This window comes from Saccharomyces paradoxus, chromosome VII (genome assembly GCF_002079055.1).
Source record: "Saccharomyces paradoxus chromosome VII, complete sequence".
In the NCBI taxonomy this organism is placed as follows: domain Eukaryota; kingdom Fungi; phylum Ascomycota; class Saccharomycetes; order Saccharomycetales; family Saccharomycetaceae; genus Saccharomyces; species Saccharomyces paradoxus.
This window is the reverse complement of record NC_047493.1, coordinates 521,950-538,680: the sequence shown is the minus strand read 5'-3', so window position 1 is coordinate 538,680 and position 16,731 is coordinate 521,950. Positions and strand designations below refer to the sequence as shown.

The following is a 16,731-nucleotide window of genomic DNA, read 5'->3' as shown; positions in this document are numbered from 1 at the left end:
ATGACTAAACCTGAAAGAATAGTGCCGTCATGTTACAAAGCGGCCAAAGAAAAATAACCAATATATAATTATAACGCAGAAATAAAAGAAGTTATGTACAAAAGCATGCTGCGTATATATTAGGTAAAAACTAGCATTTGTGATATGAAATTATGCATAAGTAAAAGGCTTTTTTTTTACCAATTTTCTTCTTTAATCAAGTGGTTGAGATGACAATGTACTCGTAGCATCCATCCTTAATTTTTTTGTAAAATCTTTTGTTTTTAATGGTCTGATCTTCAAAGAAGAATTATCGTTAACATCGATTGTACCACTATCGATGAGTTGCCTTTTCTGTTTTATATACTCCTTTGCTGCATCTAAGGCCGCCTCTCTACAAAGCTCTTTCAAGTCAGACCCCGAAAATCCTTTGGTATTGTCCGCAATTAGTTGCAAATCGAAATCGTCTTCGTCAAGTTTAGTTTCTTTCAATAGAACACTTAATATTTTATAACGTTGGTCAGAACCAGGTAAAGAAACAAGAAACCTTTTTGGCAATCTCCTTAAAAATGCATCATCTATGTCATTTATCCGATTAGTAGCACCGATAATCATAACCCTTCCATTATTCAATAAACCATCCCATAGAGTCATAAATTCAGCTTTTAAGGTTGCAGTAACTTCATGGTCTGTAGAAGACCGTTCTCTTAGGAATGAATCAATTTCGTCAATGAATATTATACAAGGTTGTAACTTATTCGCCAATGAGAACATTGCATCGACTATTTTGTTTGATTCGCCGTACCATTTATCCATTATAGACGACATTCTTATTGAGATAAAGTTAGCACCACTTTCTTTGGCTAGAGCCTTCGCCAACATTGTTTTACCACATCCTGGAGGCCCATATAGCAAGACCCCACTAGGTGCTTGGAGTAAAGGGCTATTAGAGTATACTTCTGGCATCATCAAGGGATATATAACGCTTTCATGCAAATCTGAAATAAGCGGGTCTAAACCACCAATATCCTGGAATGTAATATTTATTTCTTCCGGCGTGACAATGGAAGATAGTATAGTCCTTTCATATGCATCTAGTGTTACCTCTGCCAATGCCGGTGATCTTTTCACCAATTTTTCCCATTGTAAGGATTGTTTGGCCTTTGATTCTTTTGATTTACCGGACAATGGTCCTGATTCGACATCGTTGAGTAGTCGACTAACTAAATAATATAATGATATCCCAGTCCCGACTAGGACGGAAAGATCAGTAATCGTCTTTAAATCAAATCTGCGAGACATTGGGAGCCCTTTCTATTGAATGCTTATCGCTTTTTGTTCTTGCTTCTTATCTCTTACAAAACGTGTCAAAATGTCTAAAATAATATTACGATTTTTAGGAAAGCGAAACTATCGATTTCGGCGTGTCAAGTATAGGCAGTTTTCCATGGTTTAACATATCGTCTTGAACAAATATGGTTCATTGACAAGGCATAACCACTTGACCAATTGTATGAAGAATTCCAACCCAGAATTTATATTAGTCGTACTATTATTTCATTGCTCTTCCGCCCAGAAGAAAACAATGGGAAAAAGTTACTCCGATACGGGGAGTCGAACCCCGGTCTCCACGGTGAAAGCGTGATGTGATAGCCGTTACACTATATCGGATAGTAATTCACAAAACTGCTGGCTTTGTCAGACTTCTTGGTGAAATTAGGATGATAGCTGAATCAAAAGTTTCCTTTAGAAATGCCCGGCGGTAATGAATTATATTGAAATGGAAACCAATTATCGTCTATTGATTAGTACTTGCAATGTTAGTGAGAAGTGAGTGAATATTAAGATAATTGTTGGGATTTCATCATTTCATGAGATACCAAGACTAAACATTCTGAACATACTAGAAGTTCTTCTCAAGGAAAAAAAGAATGAAATCGAAACTAACCAATGCACCACTCGAAAAACCTTATAAAAATGATTGCACGAGCCAAATAGTTGCACATCTTCACTTCAACGTAATGAATAGAGTGTTGTACACTGGATGCAGTCCTAGTAGGCTTAGGGTTTAAAGTGATTTGTTCTATATGCATCCGTGCATTATGTGAACCCAGACACCACTACAGTTATTTCATACGCTTTATCATGCAAAGACCAAAAAATGAAAGACGCCTTCTAAGGAAAGGATCGCGCGACAGAACCGCTTCACCAAGTATCTCCTAAAATTCACGAACCATTTATTACTATTAAGATGGTCTGTTGAATGTTGAAGTCGTTTTCTTTCTTGCTAAAAACCGCCAAGCCCAGTTAGTTTTAGTGTATGTACCTATAAATTTGGAAACAGAACCAGGCGGATAAGATGAACTAATGACTAGCCAATTCAGAATTTAAGATGTCATAAAGGACTATTCTACCGTAACGAGATGACTGTCCACATGTCTTTCTATATGGCTTACAGCACAGATCAACTGCCCGAGTTATTCCTGCGGCATAAAAATACGCACTTCGAAATGATTTACAGTCAAAACTCCAGTCATTCAATTTCAAACTCAAGTCATTAGCAAGTAATCTTTATCTTTAATTCTATTAGAATTCAGTTTTTTTTTTACTAACAAGTACATTTTTACTGTTTATTTCATTTTAGAACATATAATAAATCATGCCTCCAAAGCAACAATTATCTAAAGCTGCCAAAGCCGCTGCCGCCCTTGCTGGTGGTAAGAAGTCTAAGAAGAAGTGGTCCAAAAAGTCCATGAAAGACAGAGCTCAACACGCTGTCATCTTAGACCAAGAAAAATACGACAGGATCTTGAAGGAGGTCCCAACTTACAGATACGTCTCTGTCTCTGTTTTGGTCGATAGATTAAAGATCGGTGGTTCTTTAGCTAGAATTGCTTTGAGACACTTGGAAAAAGAAGGTATCATCAAGCCAATCTCCAAGCACTCCAAGCAAGCTATCTACACCAGAGCTACTGCTTCTGAATAAACTGGGAACGGGTTATATAATTTAAATAATCTGTATTTTCAATAATATTTTTATGTATGTTTATTTGCGCGTCTACATTTGTGTTATAAAAGGCATCATTCAGGAAGTAGTGATACATATGATGGTCTAGAAAATTGAGCATTAACGGTTGAAAGGTTAGAAATGAGTATAAAACAATACTTGATATGATTGAATAAACTGTATATAATGGGCCGTCTACTTCTGTACGAATGTCAGTGGCCCAAAAAGAAGTAAGAGGAGGGACAAATAAGTAAACTAACACGACTTCTGCTCATCTTTGGTTAAATAATTTCTTAAGCGTATCTGGCAACTTCTTCTGTTCTCTTTCCGTGCTCTTTCATTTTCATATAAACAAAGTTCTTTATAACTTGCCATTTGCCTCTATATTTTTTGGGAACGTATTTTTCAGACTTGACAAGTAACTCCAAAACAGCCACTTGGGCATACGGTGAGAAGTTCAGCCGCAACCAATAAATACCAACATAAATGACTAACATAAATCCGGATGTTCCTGTCTTGAACAATACAGTGTCCAGAGTTAACGCCAAGATAACAAACAATTCAGAATAGGCAAGCAAGTGTAGCATTTTTTTGTCTCTAGGTGTTAAAGGGATCCTTTCTTCTTTGTCAGCATTCAATTCGTAGTTCATTTTAGTTAAATGTAGATAACTTAAAATCATGTATGGTAAAATCTTGTAAAAAGACTTGCCACCACCAAAAAACCACAAACAAGCAATCAAAAGTGTATGGAAGTTCTCAGAAGACAACAAATCATTCCAGGTAGGGTTAAGCCCGACCCAGTTCTGTTGCATTGTAACGGACTCAGACATAAATACACCAATTAATGACAAACGATACATTATCTGTGGGCCCCAACTCAATAATTTCATGTACCATCTCTTACTTTGAATAAACGAGTAGTTTTTATTGACTCTCAAGAACAACCACTTCCAGGAACGATATTTGAAGAAGATTAGGACATGGTAGAAATACGTGATGGAAAATAATAAACCAAAAACCAAGGTCAAAGCGTGCCCAATTTTCCAAATAAGTTTTTGTTTCGCCAATGGATCGGATTGATTCTTCTTTTTGGGGTCCTTCTTCCTGATAACTTCAATGGTTTTCGCCATGTTTAACGTTTGTTGATTTTTTTCTGCAAAATTTTTATTTACTCCTACAACGAACTCCTAGATTAGAGATGACCAAGTTGAAATTGAAATTTGATTCTTGGTGTATATGTTAATTGAATTTTGAAGAAGCACAGCCAATTGAGTATTTCGGCGCTGTGCAAGTTGATATCTTCTAATAATTGATTATGCTCTCTTTGGCGTAAGTATCCCTTGTCCTTCATACGCTTTTTTCGCTCTTTATTGGTGTTTTACCCGGATTGAAATTTTTTATTGTTTCTATGATCACTTATTGAGAATTAATTAAAGATACGAGCATACAGAAAAAATTTTAAAGAGTTATTGCTACCCATAAGCATTAATGGACGAAGATTCAACTTCCTAATGCGGGCGAAATGGCTAACTCTAAATTTGGATACGTGAGGCAATTTGAAACGCACGATGTTATTTTGCCTCAGTGTTATATTGTGGTAAGAATAGATGGCAAGAAGTTTCATGAATTTTCCACGTTCTACGAGTTTGCCAAGCCAAACGATGAAAACGCTTTGAAGTTGATGAATGCCTGTGCAAAGAACCTTTTGCTTAAGTACAAAAATGATACTATATTGGCCTTCGGGGAAAGTGACGAATATTCATTTATTTTGAAGTCAGATACAGCTTTATTCAACAGAAGAAAAGATAAGCTTGCAACTTTATTCGGTTCTTTTTTTACATCCAATTATGTCGCATTATGGACCAAATTTTTCCCGGACAAGCCGTTGGATATCAAGCATTTACCATACTTCGATTCAAGGTGTGTAGCGTACCCTAATTTACAAACGATAAAGGATTATCTATCCTGGAGATATGTCGATACTCATATAAACAATCTTTATAATACAACGTTTTGGCAATTGATAATAAAGTGTGGTTTAACTCCCCAGGAATCCGAGAAGAAACTATGTGGAACATTTAGTAGTGATAAACAGGAAATACTGTTTTCTGAATGTGGAATAAACTACAATAATGAACCTGAAATGTTTAAAAAGGGCTCATTAGTAACTAGGAAAGGAGAGATCCTTCATATCAACGTCATCGCACAGATAGATGAGTTGTTCGAGGGCTATTAATAAATATATATATACCTATATCCGATCATCATCGTTGGTGCCGAAGTAATGAACCCCTGCATTTTTCGAATATTTTCAGGGGATTGAGATTCATTTTTGTTGATGTTGAATGGTCTTTCTAAAAGTGATTACTAGTTCAGTACGTTTGCAGAGTAAGATCCACAACGTTTCCATACGAGAAAAAAATCTCCGCGACGGGGAATTGAACCCCGATCTGGCACGCGACAAGCGCCCATTCTGACCATTAAACTATCACGGATGCAACTCTGATATTTCTGTTTTATCACATTCCTCAGTAAGCCCAGATATTTTCACAATCCAACGTCTTTAGCAGAGTAACTTGTCGTCAAGTATTATCAACTTGATTCACAGAATGTGGCTTGTCTTATATAAGCTATATAAGATCTGAATCTAACGAAAGGATGTGAGAATAGGGTGAATAATTAGATTGTTGGAATGAAATTCTAACATCATCTATTTAGTAGCATTCATGCTACTACTATATTATCACATGCGGTGTAAGAGGATGGCATAAAGATTGAGAAACAGTCATCCAATCTAATGGAAGCCGAAATGCAAGGATTGATAATGTAATAGGAAAACGAATGACAACATATGAAAGGAAAGAAGATAAGGCAATAACACTATGTAGAACTATCGATTCCCTTTTGTGGATTCCTATATCCTCGAGGAGAACTTCTAGTATATTCTATATACCTAATATTATAGCCCTTAGTAACAATGGAATCCCAACAATTATCTAATTATTCACTCAATTCTCGGATGGAAAGTTGCGTAAGACCCATTCCGCCACTTCTCTCGTCAGAAATACAGTGGAAACATCATTGATATTGCAGATTATTGTTAGGTTTTCAACGTGCAATTCAATTTTTAGCGTTTATAATATCATTTCTCAAACGCCTAACATCGTACGCAGTATCAACACAAAGTGGGGTATAGGACACTGATTTATCCGTACACGTTTTAATTACACTTTGATGTATTTGTAACTCGGCTACGAATGAGATATCTGACTTGTCCGCATGATAATAGAAGGGGTGAGGGAGGGTCGCAAAAAGACCAATTTCTTGACACATAGATACTTCTGCATGGGATGGATTGTTTAATTAATATGGTTCTGTGTATTAGTTCTTCTCGATCCCTTTGATCTCTGAATCCGTATCGCCAGCAGTGTGTAATTGAGCAACAGCTGAAGACTTTCCAAACGCATTTTTCTCCTAATGTGTAAAATAAAGCCTTCCTGAATGGTCAAAATAAATATATCATATTTATTCTAAGTTTATAAAAGTATATGCGTCAATAATATTAAGTATATAGGTATATATACGGGGAAGTGAACGTAATGGTATCGTTATTATTAATGGTCGTAGAAACAATTTTGAGAACTTGCGACAGAAAAAAAGGGAAAAAAAGTTCTGGAACTATGCATAAAGTATTAGGAATAGAATCGAAAAGAAGAACGAAATGAAAATTAAGGTGAATTTGAAAAGAATGATTGCGGCAAAGCTATTTCTGCTATGGTTTAATAGTTTGTAATGTTCAATCCGTTGCTTGGCTTTGTGTAATAGTTTTCGTCAATGCTAGCTTCGCTGTCTTCATAAACACGATGAATATTTTCATCGGGCATTATTTCATCAGCGCCGTTGTGATCGCCGTAATCTTGGCTATTACTATTTGACATTGAATATGATGTAGATTTAGTAGGCGAGTATTGATCATCGATGCCTCTGTTGTGGAAGTTGGATGATAGGTTTTCATCGTTGGCATCATCGTCGTCGTAGCCTTCAACATTTGCGTGTTTAGGGGTGTAGGGGTTGTCATTATTAAGTATATCTTCAGGATCGATATCGCCAAAACTGTGAATATTATTACTGCCGATAGGAGAATCTGAGCTGAATTTCTCTGCTTCACCAATTTGTTTACCCAGCAAGAAGTACCATATTTTGGTGAAAATGTTACTACGATAAGCGGTGACAATTTTACCGTCAGAATCAATGAAATCTGTCTTCTTAGGTTGAACACAAAACATGTAAATCAATATTAGTAGAATTAGGATGAGGGGGACACCTATACCGACGACGCAACCAATGATAATATTACGGTTTTTTTTTGATAAGCCTGAGTGATGTGAATTTTTTCCCAAAGATGCAGACGCTGTTGGTGAATACGTTATAGTAGTATAGTAGTTGGAAAGGATAGTTTGTCCCTCTATTATACTAGTTATGGTTTTTGCCAGATTAGAGTACTGGGAAGCTGGAGTGACGGAGGATGGAGCAGAGGTGGAGGTGATTGACGAGCTAGGGTTCGAAGAGGATGAGAATGAAGACGAAGGATATGACGAAGACGAATAAATGGAAGACGAATAAATGGAAGACGAATACATTGAAGACGAATACATGGAAGACGAGGATGAGGAAGAGGAGGAGAAGGAAAATGAGGAGGAAGAGGAGAATGTAGAGGAAGAGAGGGAGGAAGAGGACGGCGAGGAGGATGAGGATGTGAACAATGAGTCCGATGATGATGAGTAAGAGGGTGTCGGTTGTGATGAGGACGAAGACGGAGACGAGGTTGAAGACGAGGGAAATGATATTGAAGAAGTCGAAATGGACGAAATTGAAATTGAAGAGGAAAACGAAGAGCTTGAACTAAATGAATTAAATGAAAAAGTTGACGAAAAAATGGACGAGGACTTAGAGGAAATCAACGGTGAGCTAGTCGAAAATGTGGAAGAGGCAACAGTCGAAGATGTTGACGCCGTGGTGGATGTCGACAGTGATGATGACGATAATGATGATGGTGATGATGTTGATGATGATGACGATGATGACGATGATGACGATGATGACGCAACCTCCGAAGAAAAGGAACTGAATAAAGAAACAGATGATGTGAAAGATGCAGAAACTTGCACGGAAGAAGAGGAAAGCTCTGAAGATAGCGTTGATGAAAGGGTAAGGAGCGAAGAACTTTGGGGGAAGGAAGTAAAGGATACGGACGCTATACTAGGTGTTGATAAGCTTGCGCTGCTCGTTGTATCGACAGTAGATGTAAATGAGTCAACCGCAGAAAGTGAAGTGATAGAAGGAGCTGTGCTCGATATTGTGCTATTAGCCGGAGCCAACTCCTGAGAAAGAACGCCTAGCGGCAGTGTTGTTAATAACGCCATGAGAATCAGTCGCCACATATACAGGCTTGAACCGAAGCTCTCCTTCCTGATCCAAGTGCGGCTTGCCATATTTCAACTACTTATACGATCACTTTGTAGAATGCTTTTATAATACTAACTGGGAGCAAGCTAAAGTGGAAATGAAACCGAACCAAACCGATATGAAGCGAAATTAATTGAACAAACTGTGGTAGCGTGAAGGAATAGATCTTAATTACCTCCTCAAAATAGATCTTTATGTGCCTTGGCCTCCCTATACGAATCGAAGACTACTTATAGTAAATAACAGTGTATCCTTCGTTTTTTATGCACACTTTTTCTGCCAAAACTGATCTTCCCGAAGAAGAAAAACTGAAAAAGTTCGATTTAATGACTGTCAAGACCCCAAGAAAGAGGGAAAAAAGAAAAAAATGACACCTCATCGGATAACAAGTAATAAAGCGCTCCTTGCCCATGGAAGACACAACAGACACCACCACCGACATGAATGAAGCACTTTGAAGTTTCGAGATGAGCCCTTAGTTTATGCTGGTGTCGTTTGAGAGGAGGGGGCACATCGCTGTGCTTCCAGATCCCCCTAGCTATGACCTAATATTACCGCTGAGCAAAAATAGATCTCGGCTGCGTCTCCGTCTCCGCCCGCCTTCCGTCGGTGGTTCCTCGGCTCTTGCTCGCCCCCCGCCAGTCCGCAGACAGCGGTGCGCTGCAGGCAAGCACTGGTGTCTGCTGTACGTTTACTTCCTTTTGTCTTTGTTGTTGTTTATACTTTCTATAACAGTTATCACTACTGTTTGTTTGCTATATACAGGTATTTGTGGTATTGATTGTCTATTTACGGTTTGCTCGCATTAGGCGTCGCTGGCGTTTGTGTACAACGACGTTACCTCGTCAATGTCCTCGAGCGCGGTGGTCAGCTTCTGTAATTTCTCGAACGCTTCATCGCCTTGCACGGAAACTGCCATGTCCGGCTTGGCGTTGTAGCCGATGCCTAAGTCCCTGATGTGGAAACCACGCTCCTTCAATAGGGCGGCCACCTTGTTGGTATTTGCTGGTTCTGTCACCGCCTCATAAGTGGGGCCTGTAGTTTCAGTTTCAGTATCACACTCTAAGTCTTCTGCGTCTTCCTGCAGGGTCGTAATGTCTTCAATGCCCTGAATCTCCAGTACGCTTTCCAGCACCTTGTCCTCAGAGTCTAACTCCTTCGGAGGTATCACTGTAACATACCCTTTTTTGTCGAAGAAAAACAACGTTGGAGTCATTGACCCGTTGGCTTTATTAAATGCACTTCTTATCAGACCTATAGTCCTGTTCTTATTGTCCGTAAGCGCCTCCACCACAATAGCCACCCCACCAGGCGCCATTCCCTCGTATACACATAGCTCGGACGTGTTCGAGTCCTTACCCGATCCGCTGCTTCCAGAAGCTTTCCGAATGGCGTTCTCAATAACTTTCTTACTGACGTTGTTTTTATTTGCTAGCTCAATACTTGTGGCTAATCTAATATTCATGGTTGGGTCGGTAATACCGTTGCCCAGCTTGACCGACATTGCTATCTGATTTGCAAACTTGTTGTTAATCTTGTTTCGTTCAGCATCGTTCTTGGCTTTACCGTGCTTAATGGTTGACCATTTGTTGTGACCTGAGCGTACCGAAGAATTCAGCACACTGAATGATCGAGAGTTCTTCAGAAACTTACCGAGATACCCATTTCTTACCAACATTTTCCGACTTTTGATGGGTTTATGCTAAAGCTATTGATTTTTTCCAGCTATATCATTATCTTTCCCCTTATTGCTGCTGAAACTTGCGTACATGCGTACTGGAAAAATTTCGCTGCCTCACGCCGGTAAAGGGAAGAAGGAAAAGGAAAGAAAAAAAAAAAAAAGGCGAACGATATCAGGAAAACCGACGTGAATTGCTAACACTACATTTATTGTATCAGGTTGGCGAAGAGCTTGGAAGATAGAGCATCACACATCTATATCCATAACTAGTCTCACTGACGTATAGTAACTAAATTATGGCTGAGAAACGTACTCTTATAGCTGTGATAGCTGACGAAGATACTACGACCGGTTTATTGTTAGCCGGCATTGGACAAATCTCTCCTGAAACTCAAGAAAAGAACTTCTTTGTTTACCAAGAAGGTAAAAGTACCAAGGAGGAAATCACTGATAAGTTTAATCACTTCACTGAAGAGAGGGACGATATTGCCATCCTTCTAATCAACCAGCATATCGCGGAAAACATAAGAGCAAGAGTGGACTCCTTCACCAATGCATTCCCTGCTATTTTAGAGATTCCATCCAAGGACCATCCTTATGATCCTGAAAAGGATTCTGTATTGAAAAGAGTCAGAAAGTTGTTCGGTGAGTAAGCAAAAGATCTTTTCCAAAACAAACACAAATTACAAGTAGCAGGTGGAGGTGAAGGGCGGGTGCCACTGTTATTGCGTTTGTATAATATATACACTCATAAATGATATATTTAAGGTTCAGATAAAATTATTTTTTTTTACCACATGTCTTTACTACAGTCACATAAGCCGATTTTTTTTTCCTATTGTTAATACCCGCCCATACTTTTCATAGTCAGCTGATGATTAATATAAAACTTTTTTCTAAAAATTATAAAAGGATACACATATACAGAGGCCAAAAGAAAGGGAACGTGACACGGCCTCACTAATATACATCATAATTCATTAACTGCCTTGGCCAATGCTTCAACGAAGATATCAGCATGCTTCTCCTCAAATGTTAATGAAGGTCTTAATCTCACTGCATGGACTGCACATCCACCCACATTGCAACCATTCAACTTCAATTTCTTCAATAGCAAGTCTCTTTTTTCACCAGTGGGCAAATCCCAGGCAATGAATGTGCCTCTTCCTTTACCTCTCAAGTTTTGAAAGTTTTCAGGGTATTTCTTTTGCAAATCCTCCAATTTCTTGTATAAATAATCACCTACTCTTGAACACTGTTCAGTCAACTTCTTGTCAGAGATTTCCTGTCCAATGGCACCTGCAATGATCATTCTGGCAGGTTCACCACACCATGTGTTGAATTGTCTGTATGGTTTGTTTGGAATAAATTTAGGATCGTGGAAGAAATATCCTGCACTCTGGAATTTCTTGGAAAATGTCACTAAATCTACAGGTGGTTGAATGTCGGCGTACTCATGGCACCATAGTTTACCGGTGGCTCCGACACCTGTTTGCACTTCATCTATGATGTAGACAACGTTATGCTTCAAGGTAATGTCTCTTAGCTTTTGCAAGAAATACTTAGAAGCGTGGTTATCACCACCTTCGGACTGAATGGGTTCAATGATTAAGGCAGCAACTGGAATAGACCAGGTTTTGATTAATTCCTCAACAATGGCCAAGCAACGGTCATCTTCTTTACGGTTCTCATCAGAGTTTTCATCTAGTGGATATTTGTAAGATGGATATTCAGCGTGAGGCCAGTGGAAGGCTGGGAAATCCAACTTGTGAATTGGTTTAGAACAAGTTGTGGAGCCGGAGGCAAACAATCTACCGTGGAACGCTCTCTTGAACGATAATACAGCGAGGTGGGGGGCACCAGGAGCGTCATTGTCCATGACAGATATGTTTTCTTTTTCAGAAAAATCAGCATCATAGCCTCTTTGTTGGGCACGGTAATAAATAAAGGCAGCCTTGAATGCTAACTCATTGGCGTCCGCACCAGAAAGCCCCGACCAGACATGGTCTTGACCCTTTGGTGCAGATTTCAATATTTGCTTCAACATTTTGTCTAAATCCTTTGATGGGAAATTACCTAAAGCAGGACGGTCGACTAGAGCGCGAATCATTTCTGGTGATTGTGCCGCCTTGATCAAAGCGGGGTTGTTGTAACCAAGTGCGATTGAGGCGATTTGAGCATACAAATCCAAATATGTGTTCCCATCCACATCAGTGATATAGTTACCTAAGGATTTCTCATAATCAGCCAAGAAATATGCTGGTCTTGTGTCAAAAACTCCGCCGAGTTCTTTCAATTGCTTCTGAGACTCAGGACCAGGAATGGACTTGGTCTTGATAATTGGTTTGGCTGGCTCTTCTGGATAGTATTGTTCACAAATAGACATTGCTTTAGTTATTTCTTAATTGTGGTTTCTTGTTTGGGCTTTCTGTAATGTAATACAACAAGTTAGTATTTGAGGAGAAAGGAAAATCCTAAAATTATAGAAGTTACGAATGGCCTTTTATATAAATATATGTGAAATCTTGAAACCAGATTCCCTTAAATCATTACATCCCGCGAGATTACTCACTTAATTCCATAGTAAACAGATCTGGCGCTTGCTTATACTACTGGAAACAAATCATATCCAATCATCGCACAATGGATAACTATCTTTGCCGTCCAAAGCGGCGATTGCTTTGTTCTATTTTCTATCTTTTCCTTTAGGCGCCTCTTGATTAGATTAACTGCCGGTGACACTACCCCCAAGAATCCCGCCCGCGGCTTTTGTCAAGCGTTGTAAAATCGCCGACGCTGATAATATATTATGATTAATGGATAGTTGGAAAGATTGTTTTGGTACAGAGATTAACTATATAGGTAGAAATCGAGATAGCGCGAATACAAAGCGTGAATCACTACCGAACATTAGCAAAACGATTTAACATTTCTTACGGACAAACTTCTTGTTCCTCCCACAGATCTTCGTCTTTGCCGTCAGTTTTCTGGAAAATCCATCTTTCACCACCTCTTCCCTCTTTCAAGTTCAAAAAATCAACGGACTCAACACATAGACAGACAATACCAAAATTTTCTAGGCCGGCATCCTCTTTAGCACCATCAACACCCCTATGGAGTTTGTCCAATTGTTTGCTAGTTTCAGAGGTAAGTTTTTGGCCTGGTGCTGGCTTTCTATACAATGATTTGGTATGCCTTGATAAAGAGGACCATTGTCTTAGTAATTCTGCCTCCCATTCTTGTGGTTGCGGGTAGTAATCATCTTCCACCTCATGGTGTTCATCGCTGTCTATGATTTCTATAAGTTTGTTATCTTCGTTAATGTCATTATTGTCGGCGTCATTATTTTTATCGTTGTCGTCGTTAATTGAAGTATCCATTTCTTCGTCAGTACTGTCATCGTTTGTCTCTGAAAACCGCGGTGAAAATATATCATACTTGGTTACAATATCAGCCGGTATTTCCTTAAATTGTCTAGATATTGTAAAGCACTGGCCACTGAACCGATACTGTTCCCAAGTTTCGGGGAAATATACACATGCTTCGAAAAATGGAGTCTCACATCTTTTACTGCTGCCAGATTTATTTGAATTTGGCGTTATGAATGATTCAGTTATCTTTGAGCTCCTCATATCAGTGTTAAAAGTCAACACATTAGTTCTTTTGTCATGAAATAAAAAATCTCTAAACACTACCGTTCTGCAACGTGGTTTGTTCGTTAGTTTGTCAACAGTAGCAAATTGAAATGATACAAAAGGTTCTGTGTTATTTTTGCACGATTGAATAAACATAGGTACCCATGGCGCCATTTGATGCGACATTGTTCCCACTCTCAATATTTCGGTGGCCTTTCTTTGGTTTTTTGCTCTCTTCTAATCTTCGTTTAATATCAGGTGGATACCTTTTGCTTGTTGAAAGGTTCTCGAATGTATAATGTATAAAAAATATACAGCACCGTGCTCAGCTTCCTCTCGCGCACGATCTTGAATTGTGGTAGTATCGCAAATTTGGGAGATTACTGCCGTGTATTCTGTTCTAAATTTCTCACATCAATTGTTTTCCAAATGCTTCGGGAAAAAAAAAACCTTTCGAAAGTAAACTCCGCGGAAATGAACGGACCGCAACGAGAAGATTAGTATTCTTAACCCGACAGCAATACCGCCAAACATTCCTCTTGGTCGTAATGGAGATCATCACTGCTCTATTATATGTTCGTCAAAAGACTTCATGACATGTGTGCCATGAGTGGCTAATGAAGATTCACTCAAATTACTTCATTAATCCGGTTTTGCTCTGTCTCCTACCTGGCATCACCTACTTAATTTTAATTCTGGGTACTTTTGTCATGTCGTTTTCTTTAGTAACATGCAACGCCTCGAACACTATTTAGCAAGCTATTATATGGTAGTTAGAGAATTTTGGGCTACATGGCCTTTGCAAATCACATGAATGATCTGATCCTTCATCGTATCTGCGCATTTGAGCAAGTCCCGGAGGGGGTATTAACTCTATATTAAATTATCTTGTAAGCTTTTCCATGTCCTCTTTAGCTGTTTTAATATTTTTACTGAATTTCCACGCATATTTCCGTGGCGATGATCACACTTTGGGATTGCAGTTATATATGTATGCTTGAATGGGCCCGCAGCAGTGCCGCACATGCAAAAGCAGATATGTTAAAGCAGCCATATACTCCTTGGCCTCGTTTGCAAATAACGAGGTGCTAACCTATCAATTCTCGTAATTAGTAAAGTTTTCTGAGATAGACTAAGCAATTATTTTATAATATGTCGATATGAAACTAGGCATTTTTGTATTTGTATTTCAAACGTCTTAGGTCTGCAATTTCATCTTCTATATTCCGAGCCCATCTTTTCACAAGTAGAGCGACCCAAAATAAAAACATTGGAACCTGCAAACAGAGCACCGTTTTTTTGTCTTCCATCACATGATTGAAACTTATCCAAGCCATAAGTACGAGTAAAATAATGTTTAATATGTTAATAGAAAAGTTGCTCACTCTTAACTTGAATTTTTTGAACAAAAGATAGTCGTTTATGATGTCATATCTAAGCGTGATGCATGAACAGATCAAAGAATTAGCGCCAGCAAGAAGTGCTAATTTAAAATGCCCTTGCGCTGTTCTTACGAGTATCATTAGCAGTCCTCCATATAGCAAATACAACATGCTCAAAATGTTTATGTACAACTTATTTGTGACGTGAGCATTAGTTTCAAACTTTTGAATGAGTTCTTCCTGTTCCTCTGTATCTAGTGGTAATACGGATACATCATCTTGGCCGGATTCACCCTCATGAATGTATTCAGAACTTAAGCTTAAGATCTTCCTATTAAATCTTCTCAATCTAGACATGATGGAAATTTTCCTTATCTCAGTCAGTATTCTCTCTATAATTATATTAAACTCAACCTATCATAGAAAGCAGTCTTTATTGAATAACAAAGCGCGTCTTTTGGAAGAAACTGTTTTTGTCTCACTCCAAGATCGAGACGTGTTCAAACTACAAAATAAAAGGAGACTGTGGAAAGAAGACCTCCAAATGTCAGGACTAGCGCATAATAAGGCACTGCCTTATAAAAGAATTGTCGAGTTATCATTCCATAGAACGCGCTTACCATCAGATGCTTCATTACTAAGAAGATTCGAGCAAAGACCCGCAATTATTAACATCCATGGGCTCTTAGGCTCACACGTGATGTTTCATTCTTTTAATAAACTTCTTTCAAGGAAGATTGACGCTGATATTTTTTCTGTTGATGTAAGAAATCATGGCATTTCACCAAAGGCCATACCTTATGACTACGTTACGTTAACCAACGATTTGATACATTTTATCGAAACGCATATTGGCTTGGAGAGACCTATTTATTTACTGGGATTCTCTATGGGTGGTAAAATTGCGTTATTGACCACGTTGTACAAGAACATTAATATACGAAAGTGTATATCGATTGATTTGCCGCCTTACGAAACCCCAAAATTAGATCCCATGATATTACAAAACTACGACTTAATAATGAGGATTATCCGCAGGGATGTCAAAATTTTAAGAGGTTCTATCAACTGGCAGAAGAGAGTTCTTGAACTTTTCAAAAGTTTGCAATGTAATAAAAGGAAGTGCGGCGGAGCTGTAGCACTTTACTTTGCCAACGGTTTTCTTTCTGTAAAATCGAATAATGTACACCAAGCACAATCATATTATGGACAACAACAGCATGACAGAGCCTCTGATCCCTATATAAATTTTTCAATGCCCCTCTCCAGCATGCCTCACTTGTTAGATGAAGTAAAAAAATGGCCGGACCTATCTAATCAAGACGACTTCTTCCAAAAGGGTGTAGCCAGTCGTAAAGTTTTATTCATGAAAGGTTTGCAGTCCAACTTTATTAGCAATGATTATTCTCTCTTGAGGGACATCTTTCCTTGTGCTGATGTTCAGGAATTTAATACTGGGCATAATCTATTATTGGAGAATCCAGAAGATTCTTTCAAATGCATTTTAGACTTTTTTGTGGAAGAAACGTTGGATTTTGAATAAAAATCTTAGTATACGTAACACACTTTCTTCTTGCGTCG

The 16,731-nt window shown here is 38.6% G+C and overlaps 11 protein-coding genes and 2 non-coding genes across 13 annotated transcripts; 4 read left to right on the top strand and 9 right to left on the bottom strand.

Annotated features, from left to right (window-relative positions):
- Positions 1–192: 192 nt before the first annotated feature.
- Positions 193–1,281, bottom strand: MSP1 (protein-degrading AAA family ATPase MSP1; the record flags this gene model as incomplete). The annotated part of the gene is made up of 1 exon (XM_033910487.1): positions 193–1,281. The coding sequence occupies one exon, from the start codon at positions 1,279–1,281 to the stop codon at positions 193–195; it is 1,089 nt and encodes a 362-aa protein (XP_033766378.1).
- Positions 1,282–1,578: 297 nt separating this feature from the next.
- Positions 1,579–1,650, bottom strand: SPAR_Gtrna16E. The gene has a single exon. It is a non-coding gene; the product is annotated as a tRNA-Glu (tRNA).
- A 988-nt stretch (positions 1,651–2,638) lies between these two features.
- On the top strand, positions 2,639–2,965 carry RPS25A (40S ribosomal protein eS25; the record flags this gene model as incomplete). The annotated part of the gene is made up of 1 exon (XM_033910486.1): positions 2,639–2,965. The coding sequence occupies one exon, from the start codon at positions 2,639–2,641 to the stop codon at positions 2,963–2,965; it is 327 nt and encodes a 108-aa protein (XP_033766377.1).
- A 314-nt stretch (positions 2,966–3,279) lies between these two features.
- Positions 3,280–4,116, bottom strand: SPAR_G02540 (uncharacterized protein; the record flags this gene model as incomplete). Its single annotated transcript, XM_033910485.1, has 1 exon — positions 3,280–4,116. The coding sequence occupies one exon, from the start codon at positions 4,114–4,116 to the stop codon at positions 3,280–3,282; it is 837 nt and encodes a 278-aa protein (XP_033766376.1).
- A 392-nt stretch (positions 4,117–4,508) lies between these two features.
- On the top strand, positions 4,509–5,222 carry THG1 (tRNA guanylyltransferase; the record flags this gene model as incomplete). Its single annotated transcript, XM_033910484.1, has 1 exon — positions 4,509–5,222. One exon carries the CDS (start codon positions 4,509–4,511, stop codon positions 5,220–5,222), a length of 714 nt encoding a protein of 237 aa, XP_033766375.1.
- A 187-nt stretch (positions 5,223–5,409) lies between these two features.
- Positions 5,410–5,481, bottom strand: SPAR_Gtrna15D. The gene has a single exon. It is a non-coding gene; the product is annotated as a tRNA-Asp (tRNA).
- A 1,284-nt stretch (positions 5,482–6,765) lies between these two features.
- Positions 6,766–8,478, bottom strand: MTL1 (Mtl1p; the record flags this gene model as incomplete). The annotated part of the gene is made up of 1 exon (XM_033910483.1): positions 6,766–8,478. One exon carries the CDS (start codon positions 8,476–8,478, stop codon positions 6,766–6,768), a length of 1,713 nt encoding a protein of 570 aa, XP_033766374.1.
- A 779-nt stretch (positions 8,479–9,257) lies between these two features.
- On the bottom strand, positions 9,258–10,130 carry DPC29 (post-initiation translation factor DPC29; the record flags this gene model as incomplete). Its single annotated transcript, XM_033910482.1, has 1 exon — positions 9,258–10,130. One exon carries the CDS (start codon positions 10,128–10,130, stop codon positions 9,258–9,260), a length of 873 nt encoding a protein of 290 aa, XP_033766373.1.
- A 299-nt stretch (positions 10,131–10,429) lies between these two features.
- VMA7 (H(+)-transporting V1 sector ATPase subunit F) lies at positions 10,430–10,786 on the top strand (the record flags this gene model as incomplete). Its single annotated transcript, XM_033910481.1, has 1 exon — positions 10,430–10,786. One exon carries the CDS (start codon positions 10,430–10,432, stop codon positions 10,784–10,786), a length of 357 nt encoding a protein of 118 aa, XP_033766372.1.
- Positions 10,787–11,103: 317 nt separating this feature from the next.
- UGA1 (4-aminobutyrate transaminase) lies at positions 11,104–12,519 on the bottom strand (the record flags this gene model as incomplete). Its single annotated transcript, XM_033910480.1, has 1 exon — positions 11,104–12,519. One exon carries the CDS (start codon positions 12,517–12,519, stop codon positions 11,104–11,106), a length of 1,416 nt encoding a protein of 471 aa, XP_033766371.1.
- Positions 12,520–13,066: 547 nt separating this feature from the next.
- SPAR_G02480 (uncharacterized protein) lies at positions 13,067–13,954 on the bottom strand (the record flags this gene model as incomplete). The annotated part of the gene is made up of 1 exon (XM_033910479.1): positions 13,067–13,954. The coding sequence occupies one exon, from the start codon at positions 13,952–13,954 to the stop codon at positions 13,067–13,069; it is 888 nt and encodes a 295-aa protein (XP_033766370.1).
- Positions 13,955–14,934: 980 nt separating this feature from the next.
- Positions 14,935–15,507, bottom strand: SPAR_G02470 (uncharacterized protein; the record flags this gene model as incomplete). The annotated part of the gene is made up of 1 exon (XM_033910478.1): positions 14,935–15,507. One exon carries the CDS (start codon positions 15,505–15,507, stop codon positions 14,935–14,937), a length of 573 nt encoding a protein of 190 aa, XP_033766369.1.
- A 187-nt stretch (positions 15,508–15,694) lies between these two features.
- Positions 15,695–16,693, top strand: EAT1 (putative hydrolase; the record flags this gene model as incomplete). The annotated part of the gene is made up of 1 exon (XM_033910477.1): positions 15,695–16,693. One exon carries the CDS (start codon positions 15,695–15,697, stop codon positions 16,691–16,693), a length of 999 nt encoding a protein of 332 aa, XP_033766368.1.
- Positions 16,694–16,731: the final 38 nt, after the last annotated feature.